Raw genomic sequence first — 20,607 nt, forward strand, 5'->3', positions numbered from 1 at the left:
GTAGAAACAACCCATCACTCTTCAAAAAAACATCCTCAGGAAAATGATGATTGTCAATAGATAATTCAAGAAATTTTTATATACAGACCAGTTTTTTGACATTAAGATGCCCTTCCTATGAGCCAGGATATTAAAATACTTAAGGGATTGTTACAGAGAGAATCTAAATGGACTCCACCAACACTCATGCCATGAGAAGTTCAGTTAGATACATTTCAATAATCTTCATCTGTGACTGACACAAACAATATCATCAACACAGCCTTTTCTTGGAGTCTTCCGGTATGGAAAGCTTTTTAACATACTTTACCCTATTTGACCAATGAACCTGTTTTTCATTTTTTTGTTGTTTGTTCATTTTGTTTTGTTTTTTATATATCATCCTACTCAAACTGTAGTCTGTGGATGAGAGCCAGTGTACAAACTACGTGTAACAGGACAGCGATGAGATAGGATTAACAGTGTACTCAGTTTTTGAACTTAATCTCTTTGCGAAACAGTAAACAGTACGGGTACTGACTCGTGGAGCACATGATGAGTAGCACTGTCTCACCTCCCCTATTACTATCCCAAGGAACACACCGCAAACACAGACTTAGGGAAAAAAACCCAATGTGAATCGATGTATGTAATGTGCTTAAATAGCTTCTTGAACAAACTTAGAAATCTAAAGTTTCTATAATCTGGGAACTTCTGATTGATGTCAAAGATTCCATAAATTAAAAATGCATGTTCCTTAAAGTTGTATATAATAATACTGTTACAAAATGTGGTAATACACATTTTACAGAGAAAAAGGACAGAAACAAAGCATGGCAATTAAGGGGTGAGAATAGAGGGAAATTTTACTTTTCTAATTTTTATATTTCTGTATTATTGGAATTTTTTACATATGTTAATCACTTTTGCAATCAGGAAAAGAAACACTTACAAATAAATCACTCTGGTAGCTTCCTGGCAATGACTCAATTCACAATAATGCACTTATCTCTAGTATTTCATGAACCGACCTACAAAACTAATTTTATGCATATCTATATAACGTGAATCTTCTTTTGTGTATTTTTATATGCTTTTTAAAGGTATCACAAACTCTAATCTAAAACCCCATGTGTCCATATAAAGTAACAAATTCCTACAAACAAAACTACTAATCATATCCTCTGGGGACAAATTTTGAAGACGTTACACAGGTAAAGGCTCATAACCAGTTTAAAAAGGAAAAAAAAAGTACCACGCTGGGCTGAACAAAAATAAATTCGAAAAACCACTTTAAGATGTAAACAGTTCTTGCATCTACCTGCGAGGCAGTGGGAAAGGGAAATAACCAGAACCAGTCTTGTTTGTGGGCTTCCTCGACATTTAGAAAGGCTCTGTGTTCTTAGAGGGGAGGAGCTAATGACCCTCCAGTATCTCCATCTCCCTCCAGCTCAGTGTCCTTTTCGGGACCAAGACAGACGCTCTCACGGTTAAGTTAGGCTCTGGCCTCAGCTCTGCCACTCACAATTTCATGGCTGAGGCAGGCCACTTTGCTCTCGGCTTTATTTTCTCTGTGTGTGTATGTATACACGTACGTGCCCTATACACACTTGGGTGTCCCAAGAGACCTCACTAATACAACATACTCCCAGTGAGAACAGTGGGTCAAAATGGTAACAATCTTAACTAAGTTATAGGGGCACATAGAAGAACAACTGTAACGGGTACAGTAATTCTGATATACTGAGGATGAGGGTGGGGCTGCGAGGGAGCAGAGGATGTCTATCACTGAGTCTAGGAGCTGTTATGCCAAGGTCTTTTGGCTTTAAATAGAATCGTGCCTGTGTTCTGAAAGAAAAAGGTATTATTTCAATCACTACCCATTTTTACTAAATGCTGATGACAATAAACACTATTACTACTTTAGAATCCTTTTTATTTCTCCTTGAAGTTACATCACACGCAGAATTAACTATGTGAGGTTTAAAAAATAAAATGGCACGTTGCCAAAGTGCACTGCTTCATTTGATACTGTCAAAATTGAAGTATGATTTTATTTTCTTTTTTTTTTAACACATACACAGAAAATGACCAAAAGCATTCACATTACCTTGTTAACTTTCACACCTTCTTTTGGAGTTTGTTTTGTTGCTAGATTATACCCAATCATCTGTTTAGCCAGCTGTCCCACAACTTTAGGACTAAGAGAGAGGAGAAAAAAAAGAGAGAGAGAGAAGAAAGAAAAGAAAGTCAAGGTCTCTGTTGAAAATCATTTTAAAGCAGAGTCTGTATTATATCCCCAAGTCCACCCTGCCCAGGGCCCACCTCCACCTTCACAGAATCCATGGTGCTTTCTGCTCATACACTAGGTGCCTAGCACTGTACCAGAGGCTCACTGAGTACAAAATATATATGAATGAATGAAACAATAGGAGGGAAGCGGGGGAGGGGAAGGGAGGGGAGGGAAGGGAAACAAAAAGAAGCTTGCTTACATTTGCTATCCTCTCCTCCCAAATAAGTTACAGTCATAGTAGAGACACAATGATGAAATGCATAGCAGACTAAGATAAGAGCTGAATAACAAATACTGGATAGTGGGCAATCTGGGAAGTAAGACCAAAGATGGGGATAAAGGGAAGGGGAAGGATCAAAGTAACCATGAAAGCTATGTGACAGGAGAGGAGAGGAAAGTGTTCAGTGTGTGGAGACATAGGATATAAAGCTGATCAGACAGGTTCAGATAAAGGAAGAATTGACTATCAGACAGGAGGGACCAGTGATGCCATTGGTAATGGGAAGCCACCGCAGGTTCTTGAGTAGGAGAGTGGCATTACAGAAGCAGCATTTAATTTGTAAGTGGTACCATATCAAACATGATGAACCACTGATTGTCTAGAACAGGAGTGTCAAGTTTTCACCAATTAGTGAACAAAAATCCTTTTGTGGGAGGAGAAGGGAAGCTAAGGCACTGCCAGAGCCCTCGACCTGTAATTTACTTCCTTTATGTGCCACCTCCTGCTCCTAGTCCCACCCCAGCCCTCTTTCTCGCTGCTTTCAGTCATGAGCAGGATCTTCCATAACTGCTTGCCCGAAAGACAAGGAATTAAAACCTCCTGGCTTACTCTTTCGTTAAATGAACGCCTCCTTTCAAACCGCTACTGAAGATACCTTTTCCTCTTCCTCCAGCTAAGATCTGGGCTTTTAAAACAATTTCTTTTGCATCTGCAAAAAAAATCCAGAGTTAGTAGTTGATTTACAATTCTTTTTTTTTTAAGCAACAAGTGAAGTGGTAATGACATAACTTCCAAAAGTGACTGGTAAAAGCTCTCTCAAACCGACTTTGAAAATGAAGGCAATAAAGAACTTCAAAAAACATCAATGTGCCTAAATACAAAGTCTGTTTATTGAGGACATTCAAATATTTCCTGCGAGTTTAATCTAATACTCAACCATCCCAAGGGAGAGCAACACATGTGTTCCCTGGCTCTTCTGAGTGTCAGAAGATGCTAAATAAATCCAGGCTGAAAGTATTAGTTTTACTGTGTAAACACACTTCCATGTGGCAGAGACACCAATCTGCCAATCAGAGGAGTTAACTACCTGTCAGCCATCTGAGATGTCAAAGGGAAGGCTCGTTTACGTGGGGGAAAGGTTTATTAAAGACAAGATGCAAAGGGAGTATTGAAGAACTGTATTCTTGGAAATCAACGGTTTTCTGAGCAGTTGTTCTATGTATTCAGTGGGGCTGGGCAAGGGAGGAGGAAATGGATTAAAACTAAAAGTAAGCAGTATCTTTTCAATGTTGGCAGAGTAACAGAACATCCCAGAGGAAAGTGGTTGTGGAATCTCTGTTTCTCAAAACACTCAAGGAAAGAGTGAGCTGTTTGCTCTTGACCTTTGAGACCAAAGTCATAAACTCAAATATCTTTACAGGACTGGTGGGAAAGCTGGATGTGTGAAGCAGCCCAGTGATAGAGAAGGCGCCCTCAGCCAACAGGAATGCTCCCCTACCCAACCAACAAAAAGAAAAAAAAAGTCAGCCCCCAAATCAAATGCATTTAATAAATCAAAGAGTACACATCTTCAGGCCACAGCTTGGCATTCTCTGTTTGTGATCAAGTTTTGTTTGAAATTAGAGAATTAAGTCAGACAATCTCCGATACGGCTCTAACGGTTTTCTGGTTCAGCACACCAGGTTTAGAATCACAGACCCAGGTTTTAATCAAGTCTTCATCCCTTGCCCAGCTGTGTGATACTGGGCAAGTTACTTAATGTCTCTAAGACTCAGTTTACTCAATTATGAAACAATGTTGAGGGTTGTTTTAAGAATTAAATTAGAAAATATATGCAAATATCCCCAAATCCTAAAAACTCACTAATGAAAGAGTATTGCCACGATCAGTTAGTACATTTATTACCTTTGTATGTTGTGAGGAACCAAAAGGTTGAGATGGTAAAAACTGTCGGAATCTGCAACCACTCATGTAAGGTCCATAATTGTTGGTTATTTCAACTATTACGACCATCACTGTTGTTACTCATAGGCAAGCAGGCAACGGTTCAAAGAAAAGGAGCCACAGGTTTTATCATGAAGGCAATGGGGCGCTACGGAAGGATGTGACACTATGAAGGCACTGGGTAAGACAGTCACTCTAGCTGATATAATCAGATTATTAAGGCTCATTGTCTTATTGGTTGGTCTTCCCTTCTATATTTGCGCACACTCAGAAAACCAGGGTTTACCTTCTCTCAGAAGTATACATAGTTCCTTCTTTGCTGCCCTCTATAACCTCTGACAATAGTTTCTGCCCAGGGTATAAACCATAACAACATCAGTCAAACGATGTCTTAAAGTAAACTAGTTCCCATCAAATTGAGTAGAAGACAAGCTACGGTGACCGCTCATTATCAGAAACTCACCAGGAATGGGACCAAATAAAATGAATTTATTGCATATTTAGGCTATTGCATGTAGGAGTAGTATTAAGATCAAGAACTTTGAAGAAAAACAGACTTAGTTAAAATCTCCAACTCTGCCTATCCCTTTATTTATAGAGAAGAGGAGAATGAGATTCAGAAAGGTAAAAGTAACACATCCATCTATAAAATAGTCAAAACAAAAATAATCTATAGTGTTAGAATGAAGTGAAGAATAAATGAAAATGGTAGGTAAAGTATTCATCTCAAAGTCTGGCGCATTAAAAAAAGAGTCAAAATATGATAGCCATCATCATTATAATTATTTTCAGCAATTAAGCAAAAAAGTAGAATACAGAAAGACATTTCCAATTTCTCTTTTTAAGACGTCAAGTAGAAAAACACTTTTTGCTGTCTACTTAGGTTTTTAATTGTGATCTCTTCAAATTCTTTAGAAAGGATAACTAGCATTCCATTGCCATTATCATTTTTCATATCCTTGTCATCCAGAAAAAGAGATGCTTTCCTCTCCAAGCTTTCCAACAGCAAAACCTGAAAGCCATACAGACTACCTAAATGGGCAATGTTAACTGGTGTTACACAGGTCTGATTAGATAAGCTTTAGGCACTAACCATCAAGACACAGAAACAGTTGTAGGCTCAATGAAGTGTTGTCAGTTATTCATATCACCACCGATCATGTATTAAAGGATTCCAACTTGGTCTACAGTTGGTAGACCAAGCAACTACGTTGGAGACTGTGAAGCCACACACTGGGGCAAATAGAAAAAGGGAAAGAAAAAGATTATATCAAATCTAGGTACATCTTCTGCAGCTTACACCCCAGGCCAAAAATAAGTTCACTACAATCATCTCTTCTGCTTAGATCTCAAATACTAAATCAGTACAGCAGGTCAGTAGCCCAAAGTAAAATAAGTTTGTCTCATCTTGAGGGAAACTCACATAATTTAACTGATGTGGCTATTTACTCAAAGTGTTAAAAATTAAGTGGCCAAATCCTTCTGAACAGTAACTAGTTTTTTCATTCAGTATTTACCAAGTGGATTCACACTTAATGTCACTGTTTCCGTTTTATTTAAAGATCTGATTTCTCCAAAAACTTGTACAAATTTCTGTTTGTTTTTTTAACGTTACCTCTCTGTTCCCAAACAGAACTACAAAAGAATATCCATACAGGAAATTCCATATTTGCATGAATACACAGATGAATTAACTGTATTTTAGGATATAAAGCTAAAAAGAGACAGTGGGGGAGGACTCTCCTCCAACAGATTTTGTACAGAAATGGAATGCATCTATACATTGATAACCATATTAATGGTATAACCCAGGTCTGTATAACTCCAAATTCCCTGCTCTTAACTGATACTTTTACATGCAGTAGCCTAAATATGCAATACATTCATTTTATTCTCTTCCTTTACTGGTGAGTTCCTGATAATAAGCAGTGCTCATGGCTAGAGTTCTATTGGGTTTGATGCAAACCAGTTTACTATAATTCATATATATTTTAGGAGAAAAAAGCACTATAGAGACATATTTGATAAACTTAATAGATACGTAAGACTTTCAAATACCATTATCACTTAAGAGAACAAACTTTATAGCCATTAAGAAAGCCTAAAAAAACCCCTCTGAGCCATGGTCTTATTTCAGTCTATTAGCATTAAAATAATGCTTTCTTGGGCTTCCCTGGTGGTGCAGTGGTTGAGAGTCCGCCTGCCGATGCAGGGGACACGGGTTCGTGCCCCGGTCTGGGAAGATCCCACATGCCGCGGAGCGGCTGGGCCCGTGAGCCATGGCCGCTGAGCCTGCGCGTCCGGAGCCTGTGCTCCGCAACGGGAGAGGCCACAGCAGTGAGAGGCCCGCGTACCGCCAAATAATAATAATAATAAAAATAATAATGCTTTCTCACTGTTTTCCTCTCATTCTCCACCACAACAAGTGTTATTATAATTACAATAATACAGTTTTATACCAATTTTTATAGTTCCCCAACAGTCCCATGCTGGATAATAAACATTCTTGGAAGCGTTATTAAATCTTAAAGAATAAATAAATTCATTAAGGAAAGCATAACCTAAATAGAATAAATAAGAAATGTTTTTAATTAGGCAGGCTTTGTAAAACTACTTCACTTTGCTTTTCGGAGATGGAATTCTGAAAATACATTTATGCAAAATAATGTTCACAAGACATATTTTAGAACCTGAACACAAATGGGCCATAGCAAATGTCTGAAAATGTTAGTCAAATATATCAATAAGGGCTTCCCTGGTGGCGCAGTGGTTGAGAGTCCGCCTGCCGATGCAGAGGACACGGGTTTGTGCCCCGGTCCAGGAAGATCCCACGTGCCACGGAGCAGCTGGGCCCGTGAGCCATGGCCGCTGAGCCTGCGCATCCGGAGCCTGTGCTCCGCAACGGGAGAGGCCACAACAGTGAGAGGCCCGCGTACCGCAAAAAAAAAAAAAAAAAAAAGAATATCAATAACAGTAAGTTATTTTCAACTAACCTTTTTAAATAGTTTGGTGATCAAATATTTGTATTACTGAACTGGTTTTTATTCAGTATTGTGCTCTTTCAAAGTGTAATACTTTCTAAACACAAAATGTATTTCTCTATATACCGGTACTGTAGCAAGGTAACTACTACCATGATCATCTATTTTGATTCAATAACACTGTAGTTTGGGGCGGGGGGGGGGGGACTACGATTTCTATATTTCACTGACAAGCAAAATTGCAATATTCAGTTTTAAGCACAACGGCACTGTGTAATATCTAACATAGTGATCACCTTTCATGAGGTTTGATAGAATCCTTAATAGAGAAAGTTGAAATGTATTTCAGATTTACCTATTACTGTACGGCAAGGAGAAAGCAGAGGGGGAGGCAAGAGAAGAGCTGAAAGCTACTATGAAAAGATGAATCTTAATAAAGAACATACAATTTATAGGGTGATAATAGAGACCCAAGTGGCAATTTCCCAAAGGAAATGAGCTAACATCCCTGTTTTCATTATGACCTCAGAACCCAAACTTAAAAGTGGAGAATTACCTATCTTAATCATTACTGTAATATCTCCTATAGACTGACCCCTATTTCCTCAAATTGTGAGTAGGTTGCTCGCTGGGAAATAAGACTGTTTCTGAGAATGAAACAAGTATTTCAACTTTCAACAAGTCTGACATGGGCTCACAAACACTGCAATAGAGAATTTCAAACATATGAGACATTAGAATAAGCCATTTCACCACTGGTCACATCCCTAGACTAAAACAGAATTGGAGATACTTGGCTCTCCATCAGACTGCTACCCATCAAAGACTTAAATTAAACATACCTGGAACAGTGATTTACAAATATAAGTAAAAGATGGAAATAAAATGATCTCTAGGACAGGGGTTTTGTAATACAAATAGGAAGTTATCCAGGGAGACATTATTTCACATTAAAAAATTCTTTACTGATAAGGCTTTTATGTAAGTTTTAAATCTTAATTTCTTAATATGGTAAGCCAATTAATCCCACATTATCTAAAATAATTCCTTCATTTGGATACTGTGGGGGCATGATAATGCCCATTTGAACAGTTTATTAATTATAATGAAGATAATAATATTATCTTAACACAAAACACAATTTTATTTTCGAGGGAATCATTTTGAGCTCTTATAAAAACCCCTAAATTAAAGTTTGATAAATCATTCTTTTTCAAATTGCCATACTCTTAAAAATATTGTATATTTAATCCTACATTATAGACCTTATTAAAATCTATAATGATAAATTAGCCTACTCTTCTGATTTTGTCACTGGTGTTATTAATTGCTTTCATAACCTTTAATACACACTTTGTTGGTGATAAAAATTTTAAAGCTAGATAAAAATTACCTCCACAAAGGCTCGATTTAGTTGTAATATCTTACTTTTTCTGTAGTTTAATACTTATAAACCAATCTTACATTTTGCCTATTAGATTAAAAGATATATTTCCATAACAAAGGTTAAGGATAGAACCTCCTGACACTGCTGCCAAAAATAATGTGATTGTATTCAAGCACCTGTAGCTAATCAAAAAATGTCTAATGGGCTTCCCTGGTGGCACAGTGGTTAAGAATCCGCCTGCCAATGCAGGGGACACAGGTTCGACCCCCAGTCTGGGAAGATCCCACATGCTGCGGAGCAACTAAGCCTGTGCGCCACAACTACTGAGCCTGCACTCTAAAGCCCATGAGCCACAACTCCTAAAACCCCAACACCTAGAGCCCATGCTCTGCAACAAGAGAAGCCACCGCCATGAGAAGCCCACGCACCGCAACGAAGAGTAGCCCCCGCTCAGCGCAACTAGAGAAAGCCCACACGCAGCCACGAAGACCCACCGCAGCCAAAAATAAATAAATTTATTTATTTAAAAAAATGTCTAATACTATAAGACTGCAACCACAGGACATTAAACAAATCTTCTGCAAACGAAGCCACTTGATAAAAAGAATTTTTCAGAACAAGTTTCTTCAAAAGAAGAAATTTCCAGAAATCTCTACTGTTTTATGTATAGTAGGGATTAATGATATACATTACTAATAATAACATCTGTAACATTTGTAACTTCAACATATCCTGGAAACAGTCACAGATGATGAAAAGCATTTATGAACATCAATAGCATTTCTACAGTATTCTGTGGTACATTTGAAGGAAAAGAATGATAAAGGAAAACTAGCTATTAAAAATTCATTTTTTCCCCTGATTTTTAAGGCAAAGATGTGTTCAGTCAGGGCTCAATGAGGGAAGCAGAACCACTGTGAGTTATGGATAAGGGATTTATTACAGGAATTAAAGCTGAATTTGTAGGAGATGCTGAGAAAGGAAAGGTGTGAAAGTAGAGGCTGGAGGATCAGGAGTCACCAAGCAGCCAATGAGAGGAGTCACCAACTAGCATATGCAGGATCTGTGAAGAAGGGTATGGGACTTGTTGCCACGCATCTCATGATGGCTTTGTGTCCATGTTGATCAGCAAGGTCAGCAGTTGGGAAAACAGCTAGACATGGAGCACAAAGGAACAAAGACAAGTTGGACCCTCTTGCCAGAATGTCTACATCTACCCATCACTGCATCACAAAGTAATGGCTGCATTTCAAGTTCTGTGCAAATTCCAAATCTGGGCAACTCTAACCTGATATATACAAGGAAGGGGATTCTTAGAAACGGAGTTCCACCTTAACCAAGCTGACACAGTATAAATTACCACAGATGATAATAAAGGAATCAGAAGGCAAAGCCCGTAACTGTTGCAGGTTCAGAATTAATATTTTTTTACATTTTTCTGAGCGGCTTGAGAACCTATCCTGGGCCAGGGTATATGAGGGATATACTCTGTCTGTCTTCAGTAGCAGACAATTGGAAGCTACATGATCATACAGAAATATAAGGGGATCTCTTGTTGATGTGAACCAGTGATGAACAAGAGGGGAGAAAAAGGTGACAATGCCCAGAACTGATATGCGAAGATAAACTCACAACAGTTTTATTTTCAGAGACAACTGGAAAGACTGTGAAATTTAAAATGTATGCACCATATATATGGCTGGGCTGCACTCATATTTAAAGATGTTTCTTTCACTTTCACAGCAATATTACTAGTATTCTGAGATCTTCCACCTTCATGTTTAGAAATCTTGTCTATTCCCTATTTTCTCTTACTTAAGTCAATTCCTCTATCTGGCCCTCCACTTGCTGAGAGATGCTCTCATATGCTACTGTCTGGAATCAGTCCCACTGCCTGTTTGCTGTCCTCATTCTGCCACCCTGGTCTACTGGCCACACCACCACCAGTTTCCTCTAGTCAAGAAAGATCCTCCAGCTTCTCACAAGCGGGTCCTTTCTGGGGACCTTCTCAAGCAGAGTGGCTGAGCCCCTAGTGAGGCAGCTTTTTACTTTTCAGCACAGTCTCTATCCCAGAGGACACAGTCTCCAGGAGAGACTTGGGATCAATGAAACCTGACGCTTTTGTGCCCTCAGAACTATAGTGCCTGCTGCCCAGCCTTCCCCTTTTCCTCACTCACAGAGATTTAGCAGGAACCCCTCAACTTTCTAACCAGCTCCACTCTTTAGAGACTCTTTCTCCTAACAGGCCCTGATTTCCGAATTGCAGAGTGCATTCAAAATCCTTCTCAGCCTCCTGAGTCCAATGCAAATCAAGGAATAGTACTGGGCATCTGTTCCATGCTCCTGAAAAATTCAAGACAGTTAAGAAACGTGGAATGTTCTAAGACAATTAGGAGGTCCATCTGTCCAATGCACACAAAACACCCTTTGGTAGAGCAATCCCACTTCTGTGAAAATCAGCTACAGAAACAAGGATTTTTCACTGCAATGTTATTATAAGAGGGAAACACTGAAAACAACCAAAATGTCCATCAGCATTTGGACATTCGGGTTTGGAAAAACAAATTTTACATATCCACATGATGAAATGATACAATACTATATATCTATCAACCATGATTAAGTATATCTTTATGTATAAACATGGGGAAATGTCCATAGACACTATACGCTTTAAACTGAGTTAATGATTAATATTTAAAAAGTCACATTTGTGAATCATTATATAGTCATAATGAAATCTAAATGGACAATAACCACATTATTAACTGAGGTTATCTTAAGGAGGTAAGGAGGGGTATTATGGGTAGAACATTACCTTTTTTCAGTACTGATTCAAATTTTTTGCAATTATCATGTGCTGTAATAAAAAAATAAAAATGTGAGATAAATATAGGCAGTTATTTATAGTGGTTTGTCTTGAATATTTAAATGTTCCTTTCTGTATCAGTCTTTATAGTTTTAATCTGTGGGGTCAGGGATGCCTACACTTAAGGAGGCCTCCAGAAGGCATCTTTAAGAAATATGGCTCATCGTCTTACAACAAGACTTCCTAAGGTGTCATGCAAGAAAACTGACAGCAGCAGAAAACCTTTTTTCCCTTTTAAAATAGCTCTTGAGCACCTGCAGGAATTCAAAGATTTAAAAAAGTCATAGTCACTGCCCTTCAGAGACTTAAAATCTACTGAAGGAAAGAGATACAAACAAAGAATTACTGAAAAACATGAATGCTTCACAAGTGGCAAGAACAAAGTATAGTGAGAAGGGGAAATGGTGTCAAGTTAAGCAGGGCAGGAGAAAGAATAGAAGAGCCGGGAAGACAAGAAGAGCTGTGAGTTTTCTAGGTAGATAAAGCTGGGGAGTGAAGATACCAAGGGGTAAACAGCTAAGAAAGGCTACTTTGCTTTTCCATTTATACTTGTTTGGCTGTCTTAGTTACCCATTTAAATTAGAAACCACTATAGCATCACTTCAAATAAACCAGTAAAGCATGCCAAGGACTCAGCACTCAAATTTGTTATTTCAGATCTTCAGAAAACCTCTACTTCAATAAAAGTTTATTTATCTATACTCAGGAACAGCATGTAAATGAAAAAACACATTTATGCTCTTTGTTAAATTTAGTTATTTTGCTCTAAGTGCTTTTAAGATCTCCAATAATTTTATCACGGTGGTCTTTAAAAAGCCCCCAGTCAGGTACACTCTCACACAGGACTGTGAAAGCTCCCAAGGGGTCAGTGAGATTCAAACTAAGCAGTTGTTTAATAATAGCAAGAGTTACATATATGTCCACCCCCTCCTAACCTGCAAATAAACACATATTCCAGACTTAAAATGTGCAACCATTCTAAATGCCAGAAATATAGAATTCCAAACACTGGCTTGGTGATGTTGCTATAAAAAGGAAACCAGGAGGTTTTCATTTTCCATTTTAAAGTGCTAAAGTGGTGGATGACACTCTGGAGTTAAGTAGAAGCCAGGAATGACCCACCCCAAGGGAGATGAAAGATCTCAGAACCACTTTCCCATGATATACACATCTACTGTGGTCCAGCATAAACTGTTATGTAGCCTTCAAATTGCATTGAGTTTTAAATTGCAGTGTCTTGCTCTTTTATTGCCTGTCCTGATCCATTCATTGTGCCTGAAATCTAAGTCTATTGCTTGAATGTTAAACACAGGGAGGACTTTAGATTGCATCCTAGAGGATGAAATCATGCAATTTCAGTGAACTAGGAAGAGTTTATATTTGGCTGACTTTCGAGGGTTGCAAAGGCCTGAGAAATAGTTACTTTTTCCTTTTCCTGCTATGCCAGCTTTCATTGGTTTTCATCCTTCCTTTCTTCCCCTCTGCTTCCTTCTTCCTTCCCACCCTTCCTTCCTCCTTTTCTCTTACCCTTCCTTGTATTGTTTCCAATTTATTTAAGTGCAAGTTCTATTATATCTAAGATAACTAACTTCAGTTTCAACAGTTCAGTTTCAACAGCCTGAAAGATCAGCACTAACTTCAAATTTCACCTCCCATCACACCCTCCTCAAAACCACTCCCAAATAAGGACTAATACACTTAAATCCCTCAGAATTGGAGCACTCATCATCAACCTGATCTATACCTGACTTCAGAAGCCACAAAGCCTGGGCCTACTTTCTTGGACTGTCTTCAGAACAACCTTTCTGATTATCTTTGAAGCATTCAAACTAGGACGGTCTCTTCTGGGACTTCCTGCATCTTTTTTTTTTTTTTTTTTTTAATGCCTGGTTTGAGCAAGAATTCATACTGGAATGAGCCAGCCCAAGTGTTATAAATAAGAAATTAAAGAATTAACAAGCTGATGTGCACCCTCTAGGATGCACATCATGGGGAAAAATTAATAAAAATTTTTTGAGTTGAGTTTGGAATTGTTACACCGGAAAACACAGTAAAATACTCAAGGGCTGGCATCCACACCTGGGGAAAGTAAATGAAAATTCTGGCAGGTTTTAAGTAGCTAGTACTAGTGTGGCAGAGAAATAAAATCCTGTTTCATGCTTGACCAAGCAAGCAGTCCTATATGAGGATACCCTCTGAAATCCCAATCACTAGGAGACATTTACTCTCAAGATTCACATTTCATTATGGCAGCTGGAAAGCCACCAGATAAGCCTATTCTTCCTACCCACTGACCGACCTCTCCTTTAAAAATGTGGCCAACATCTGTTCTGTATCCCACACTCTCCCTCACCATCACAGGTTTTTTACTCTGTTTTTCACCTTAGTTTCCAGGAATATGATATCAGACATCTGGAAGTAAATAGCACATCCACAGAACTACCTAAAATATTCCCTTCATCTCCCACTGCTAGTGACCTTAAATCCAGCTACAGCTTTTTTCAGGTCCCTGACCCTTTCTCTTTACCTCCCATCAAGAGTTTGGAACAGGCTGTCATAATGCATAAACATGATTCCACTGCGGGGAAGGAAGGAGATCTTGCTACCCTAGATGAATTTCCCAAGACACTTGTCCATAAAGCTATGGACAAGTGTCCATAGCTATTTTGTCCATAACCTCAAAATAGGATGGCTTAGCCGTATACAAAGGGAGCGATTTTTATGATGAATTAAATCAGTATTGACTCGGGAATGCTACAAAGTCTCACAAACCAGATGCCACCTCTCCTCTGAAGGGCCTTCTAGTTCAAAGGAGATGCCACACCGAAGAGGGGACACAGAGCCGGGGAGGGCCCTGTCACACTGGATGAAGCCACACTCAGTTTAGCCAATCATGCCCCTCACACCTTCTCTAGTGTTTGTTGCTACTGAAGGGCACACACAGCATGATGCAGAATGAGATGGCCTCATTCCCCTGGAAATGACCAAGCAGGAGTGCCAAGTACATAGTGGGCCCTCAGCATATGGTCATTCATTTATAATCATCACTTCTTTTGCACTGTGAAATCATAATCACAGTATTTATTAGGTGTTTACTGTGGAATAAGATTTGTGCTAAGTGTATTCATTACCCACATTTAACAAATAACTCCACTGAGGTTATCTGGAGTAACACAGCTAGCAAGAAGTAGAGTCAGAATGTTTCAGCAAGAAAAATAATTCTAGAGACTGTGCTTTAACCCTTTCACATAAGAGCCTCATTATTGGTTTTTTTTCCCCCAACATTGTTATTAAAATTTCCAATCACATAAAAAAAAGTTGAACGACAAGTAAAGATCTACACACTCACCACTCAGATTCTATAACTGCTAACATTTAACTACATTTGCTTTATCCCAAATCTCTCCATCCATCACAGCCCATCTTATTTTTTCACGCATTTCAAAGTAAGTTGCAGACATCAGTGCAGTTACCCTTAGACTCTTCAGGACTCATAACAGTAACTAAAGTTAATACCTGTTTACAGTTCTTTTTTGGTGAGAGATACAATTTACATACAGTGAAATGCCCAAATCTGAAATGTACCATTCAGTAGGTTTTGACAAATGCATATACCTGTATGACTCAAATCCCAACCAAGAAATACATTGTTGTTTGTGACAGCATATTACTAGAGTGTCCTTAGGACAAAATATCTAAATAGAACAGCACTGACAATGAGGATATTAAATCTCTTACTGAATTTTCACTGAAACTAAACATAACAAAATATTAAATTCTTACACCTCAGCACAAAGATCAATCCCTGGCCTATAGACAGGCCACCAACAGATATGTGACTATTCAAGAAGTGTAAAAAGCAATCAGTTCTCCCCCACCCACCCCACGACCTCCAAATCAGAATCCTGCTCGAAACATTCCTAGTCAGAGTCAGTGACATGCAAAGTACTGATTTAAAAAGGAATTTTTTTGTTTGTTTGTTTACCACGAGCATATATAACTTTTTGAAAACAACTAATTATTTTAAAACATGAACTTTTCCAGCCCTGATACTTTGAAAGCTCGGGGAAACTATCAATAATAGCTGCACCAAAGGTGTTTCCTTGCACCATGTCTGTCCTGGTATTTTGGTGTGGCTATTCCATTTTGAAAAGAGAAGTGAATTCTCCTGGGGATTCTTGCAACCTCCAGAAAAGCCAGGATGATGCTTCCAGCCTTAATCTGATGCTTAAGTGATGGAGTGATGAACATGACGATCTTTAACCCAAAGCTTTTCTAGGCTGTCAATGTCCCTGTCACTGCCTGAAATTACCATATTGGGATTGGAGACTTTCCATAAGCCTCCAGGGTTTTTGAAAGAAAACCACTAGAAAGTATTTAGAAGACAAAAGCCAAGACATATCTGCTCTATAACCTACATTACTCTTTTGCAAACTTTAGAAAATGCAGATACAAATGCTTTAAAAAAAAGTCTGCAATGATAGAAAGTCTACATCAACAGTTATCTACAGGGGGTGAAGTTTCAAATGATTTTTACTTCCTTCTTTAAAGCTTTGATATTACCTGCACTTTTTACAAGTGCTTTATAAATGCTTATGCCATTTATAATCAGAGAAAAACTATTTTCAGATTTAAATAAAATATATGTTTATGTGACCTAGTAAGAACAATAACAATAATATTGCTAAGTGGGGGGGAGGGGGAAAAAGTTTTCCGTAATCGAAAATATATGTCATTAAATATATGTACATGTATGCATAAGGCATATATAATATGTATACTGAGCATTAATCTGGAATAAAATATACCAAAGTATTAACTGATTATTTGGAGCGGGGGAGGAGATTACTGGTAATTTTTTCTTCTTTTTGACGGCAAATATGCTACAAAGAACATGTATTATTTCTGTGAATTTTTAAAGCAAGTTTATCACACATTAGATTACACTGGTGCCTGAGATGTGCACAGAACACTGCCATTCAGCTTCACTGGGCTCTACCACCCCTTGCTCACTTCATGGGCGGTATGACTCAGAATGGAGGACAGAGGCAAAACACGGCCACTTCTCAAATCAGCAACTAATCTTCCAGTTCAAAGCCAGCTATGGTGTTCCCTGGGCCTAGGGACTCACACACCTGTGCTTTCCAGAATTAGTTGCATCTGATCCATGCAAGGAACATGAAGATTCACCCCTATGAGATTCAGGACAAGTCACTGGGGCTCAAGTCACCAGTTTCCTTAAGGGGACATAAAGGGGTCAAGTGCCCTCTTGAGGTGCCCTTCAGCCCTTCAGATGTATGTGTGGAATTATTAAAGCATCTCCTTTCTATGTACATAAACCTACCATCCCTCTTAAGTCCCTCCCAAAGAAGGAAACATATTGGAGATGATCAGAGTATGCTGGTAAGTTAATGAGCCACTGGTAGACAGCCTTGGATCACAACTCAGGTGTTTTTCCTCACTAGCCAGTTGAGTGACCTTGGCCAAAGAATAACAGAACCTCAATTTTCTCATCTATGAAATGAAGCTGATAAAAGTAGCGCTTACCTTTGAGAACTGCTATGACTATTACATGCTAGGGGCTGGTGGGAGGGGGGGGGAGGCAGGGAGTATGTAAGGTATGTAAAGTTACTTAACACAATACCTGGCTTACATCCTCACTTATATTTATGTCTTAAGTTTCAAGTAAATAGTAGATGATGATGATAAGGATGAATATGTTGTTCATTCGGCAAAAATGTTTCATAGTAAGTAATAAATGTAGTTTTACTGACTTTTATAAGTGTTTAGATACCGATGTCTTACTATTTTTCCAATCATTCAGAAATGATCAATAAAATGTGCTCATGGTTGATGAGAACATACTAGTTCAAATCAAGTTGTTTTTTTTTTTTTTTTTTTTTGCGGTATGCGGGCCTCTCACTGCTGTGGCCTCTCCCGTTGCGGAGCACAGGCTCTGGACACGCAGGCTCAGCGGCCATGGCTCACGGATCTAGTCGCTCCGCGGCATGTGGGATCTTCCTGGACCGGGGCACGAACCCGTGTCCCCTGCATCGGCAGGCGGACTCTCAACCACTGCGCCACCAAGGAAGCCCTTAAATCAAGTTTTAAAAGGTCAGATACCTTCAAGAGAAACCCAAATCTATAGACATTTAGCATTGTCCTCCTGCTACCTCCCAGATGGACTATTGCTTTTGTAAGTAAACTGAGTATCTCTGGATCCCAGATAGGATTCCCCTGCCACAAACGCACACCATGTTTTTATTTACGTTTGGATAGCAGTTTGTTTAGTTCCAAGGTCTGCATGTTTCCTTACTTTTTGCTCATCTCCCTTTCGATACCCTTGACTGTTGCCTGGAACGAGTGGCCCTGGTCCATCCGCCACGTTTCCTGGCAGAGAACTCATTGCTTGACTCCATCTGGAGTTGCTCAACTTCAGGCCTCATTAGCAGGCTGAGGCTTGTACAACACAGCACATCCCTCCCCCAGCACTGATGCTGGGTCTGTTCCAGCCCTGTGGCAGCCTGCAGGGGAGGGAAAATGAGCTGGGAGGCAAGCTAGACACAGAGCTTGGCTGGCATTTTGTACGTCAGCGTTAGGACACATGGCTCTCTGTCCTTTAGTGTCATTGCTGCCATTGCTATTACTGTTACTATGGTGGTTGAGGCTGTTGTCATGTCTCAAAGACATCACATTTTCAGGACTATCTACCAAGAACTAGTCAAAGGACTTTATACACCTCATCTCTTTTAATCCTCACATCAGCCCTCTGCATAAGATACTATTCCTAGATATCAGAACACTGAAACTCAAAGAATTAAAGTCCCTTGTCCAAGATCACACACAAGTTGTAAATTCCAGAGCACAGGCTCAGGCCAGAGCTGAAGATCTACCAACACCATCTGAGTATGACCTCCTACTACCCTCACCAATTCATGTTTGCGGGAGTGAATGAGGTTGGGAGCGGGTAAGGTGACAGTGGTCAGAGAGAAAGCAAGCCACCCACTTCCAAATTTGACCAGAATTCTTGACCATGGGTTCTGGGATCTGTCAAATAAAATGAAGAAAAAGTGATGACCCAATAATAGCAAGAACAAGAAAGGCCTCCCATTTTGAGTCAAATGAAAGGCTATGCCCATAAGGTAGCTCACATGGATTAACAGCTTCACAGACAAACCTTTTAACTGTGTATACAACCAAATGTTTTTGTGATGTATTGTACCGGATCATCTTGTAAAAAAACAAAGCCTACTCTATCAGTGTACTCCCTCAGTACTTTTTTTATTATTATGCATGTTTTTTTTTTAAAGACAGCAGTCCAGGTTGATGGGGTGCAGATGTCAGAGAGGAATTCTCTAAAGGCAAAGACAACACTGGCCCTTCCTTCTCTGAGGCACTTGTTACCACAGATAGGGATGTCCACGACACAGGAATGCCAGAGTGTGGGCCTGAGTCCACTCTCTAGCATTAGGGTTCCTGGATTCAAACTCTGCTTCAACTCTTTTACTTAGCTGTATAAAATCTTAAAAGTCACTTAACCTCTCTAAACTTCAGTTTTTTCCTCTGTAAAACGGAGAGGATAATAGTAAATCTCTCATGGGTTACTGGGTAAATTCAAGTATGCAATCCATGTGAGTACTTTGAACAATGCCTGGCAACACAGCAGGTGTTTTCTTTTAAAGAATGTGAACTACTATAGGCTTTATGACTTACATCCTCTGATATCGCCTCATACATTCCTTAAATAAATCCATTAGCCTTCACATCTTCCTCTAACAAATGTCATTACTGTTTGAGCCTCTGCTAGGTGACAAGCAATATAATGGGTGCTTTGTGCATCTATTATCTTTAATCCTTCCAATAATTCCATAATTTAGAAATTATTGTCCCCAGTCTACAGTAGAAAACACTGAATGGAGTTCAAAAGTTTTTGAGTGACTTGTTAAGGGATATGACCTCCAGCCCATGCTTTTTCTATTATAGTTTCCATTCCAACCAAGAGGGGGATGTGAATGTTATCTTGCTGCCCAGGGCAGCAGCTCATCTACTGAGAGCTGACAGTTCCCCAATCTCACCATGGCCTAGGGGGTATCTCCAGAAATCAGCTTTGGCAACCCACCTGGCATCCAGGCCCTGCCAAGACTAAAGTTGTCCACCACAGATCTTCCGTTAAGGCCACTGCAGCAGGGGAACACTCCCCCGCCCCCTCACCGTGTCACTGTGTTTGGGAAACCTAGGGTAGCTTTGCTGCAAAGAAGAGCCCACTTGCGATTTTAAATGAAATATTTGCTTTACTTAAGTGACAGATTTTTAAAAACCCATTTTTTTTATAAGCCTTTGAGTTCAACTTGCAATTCTTATCATTCTATTAAGTTTGAAATTTTGACATTCACTTTCAAGGCGGCTTTTGATTAAGGTTCAAAGAACTCAAGTTGGACACACTAAACTCCCCCTCAGCAATCAGTATCATTTACACATTTAATTATTCTTAAACATTTTAAACTGAATTTATAAATTGAACGTATCCATTTTCTTTTCTTAAGCACTTCAACTGTCTGACCCAACGAGCAAAACTTTCTCAAGTACTAAATTGCACCAGTAATTCCCTAACAAATTAAAAGATTCAGTGAATTTTAAAACCATTGCAATACTATTTATAATCTTTTTCAAAAGCCTTATCTTTCAACATAAAAATTACAAGAGTAATGTCATTTAATGTCTACTCTGTTACTGTAATATGTCAAATTCTCTTAAATATTACAAACACATCAACTAAAACAATATATACAGATAATTAATAATTGATTAGGATTAATCATATGGGCTTTAGAAATTTCATCATCTGTTTGCTAAGTTATCTGCCTACCTCGGTTAAAAGTAACATAACAACTAAGGAAACGCTTTTCAAATCTTGTGTCACAGATAACATCACAA

At 39.0% G+C, this 20,607-nt stretch overlaps 1 protein-coding gene across 2 annotated transcripts in view; it reads right to left on the minus strand.

Moving 5' to 3' along the window:
* Nucleotides 1-20,607, minus strand: part of SUCLG2 (succinate-CoA ligase GDP-forming beta subunit) — a 370,032-nt gene that overhangs the window by 240,876 nt on the left and 108,549 nt on the right. For both annotated transcript variants that reach the window (XM_029244398.1, XM_029244400.1), the window contains exons 3-4: nucleotides 3,102-3,201; nucleotides 2,090-2,180 (exon numbers count right to left, since the gene is read on the minus strand). In XM_029244398.1, the coding sequence (XP_029100231.1) occupies nucleotides 2,090-2,180; nucleotides 3,102-3,201 (191 nt within the window). The remainder of the gene's footprint in view (nucleotides 1-2,089; nucleotides 2,181-3,101; nucleotides 3,202-20,607) is intronic.

This window comes from Monodon monoceros, unplaced genomic scaffold, assembly GCF_005190385.1.
Source record: "Monodon monoceros isolate NGI ecotype Baffin Bay Population unplaced genomic scaffold, NGI_Narwhal_1 Super_Scaffold_3, whole genome shotgun sequence".
Lineage (NCBI taxonomy): Eukaryota > Metazoa > Chordata > Mammalia > Artiodactyla > Monodontidae > Monodon > Monodon monoceros.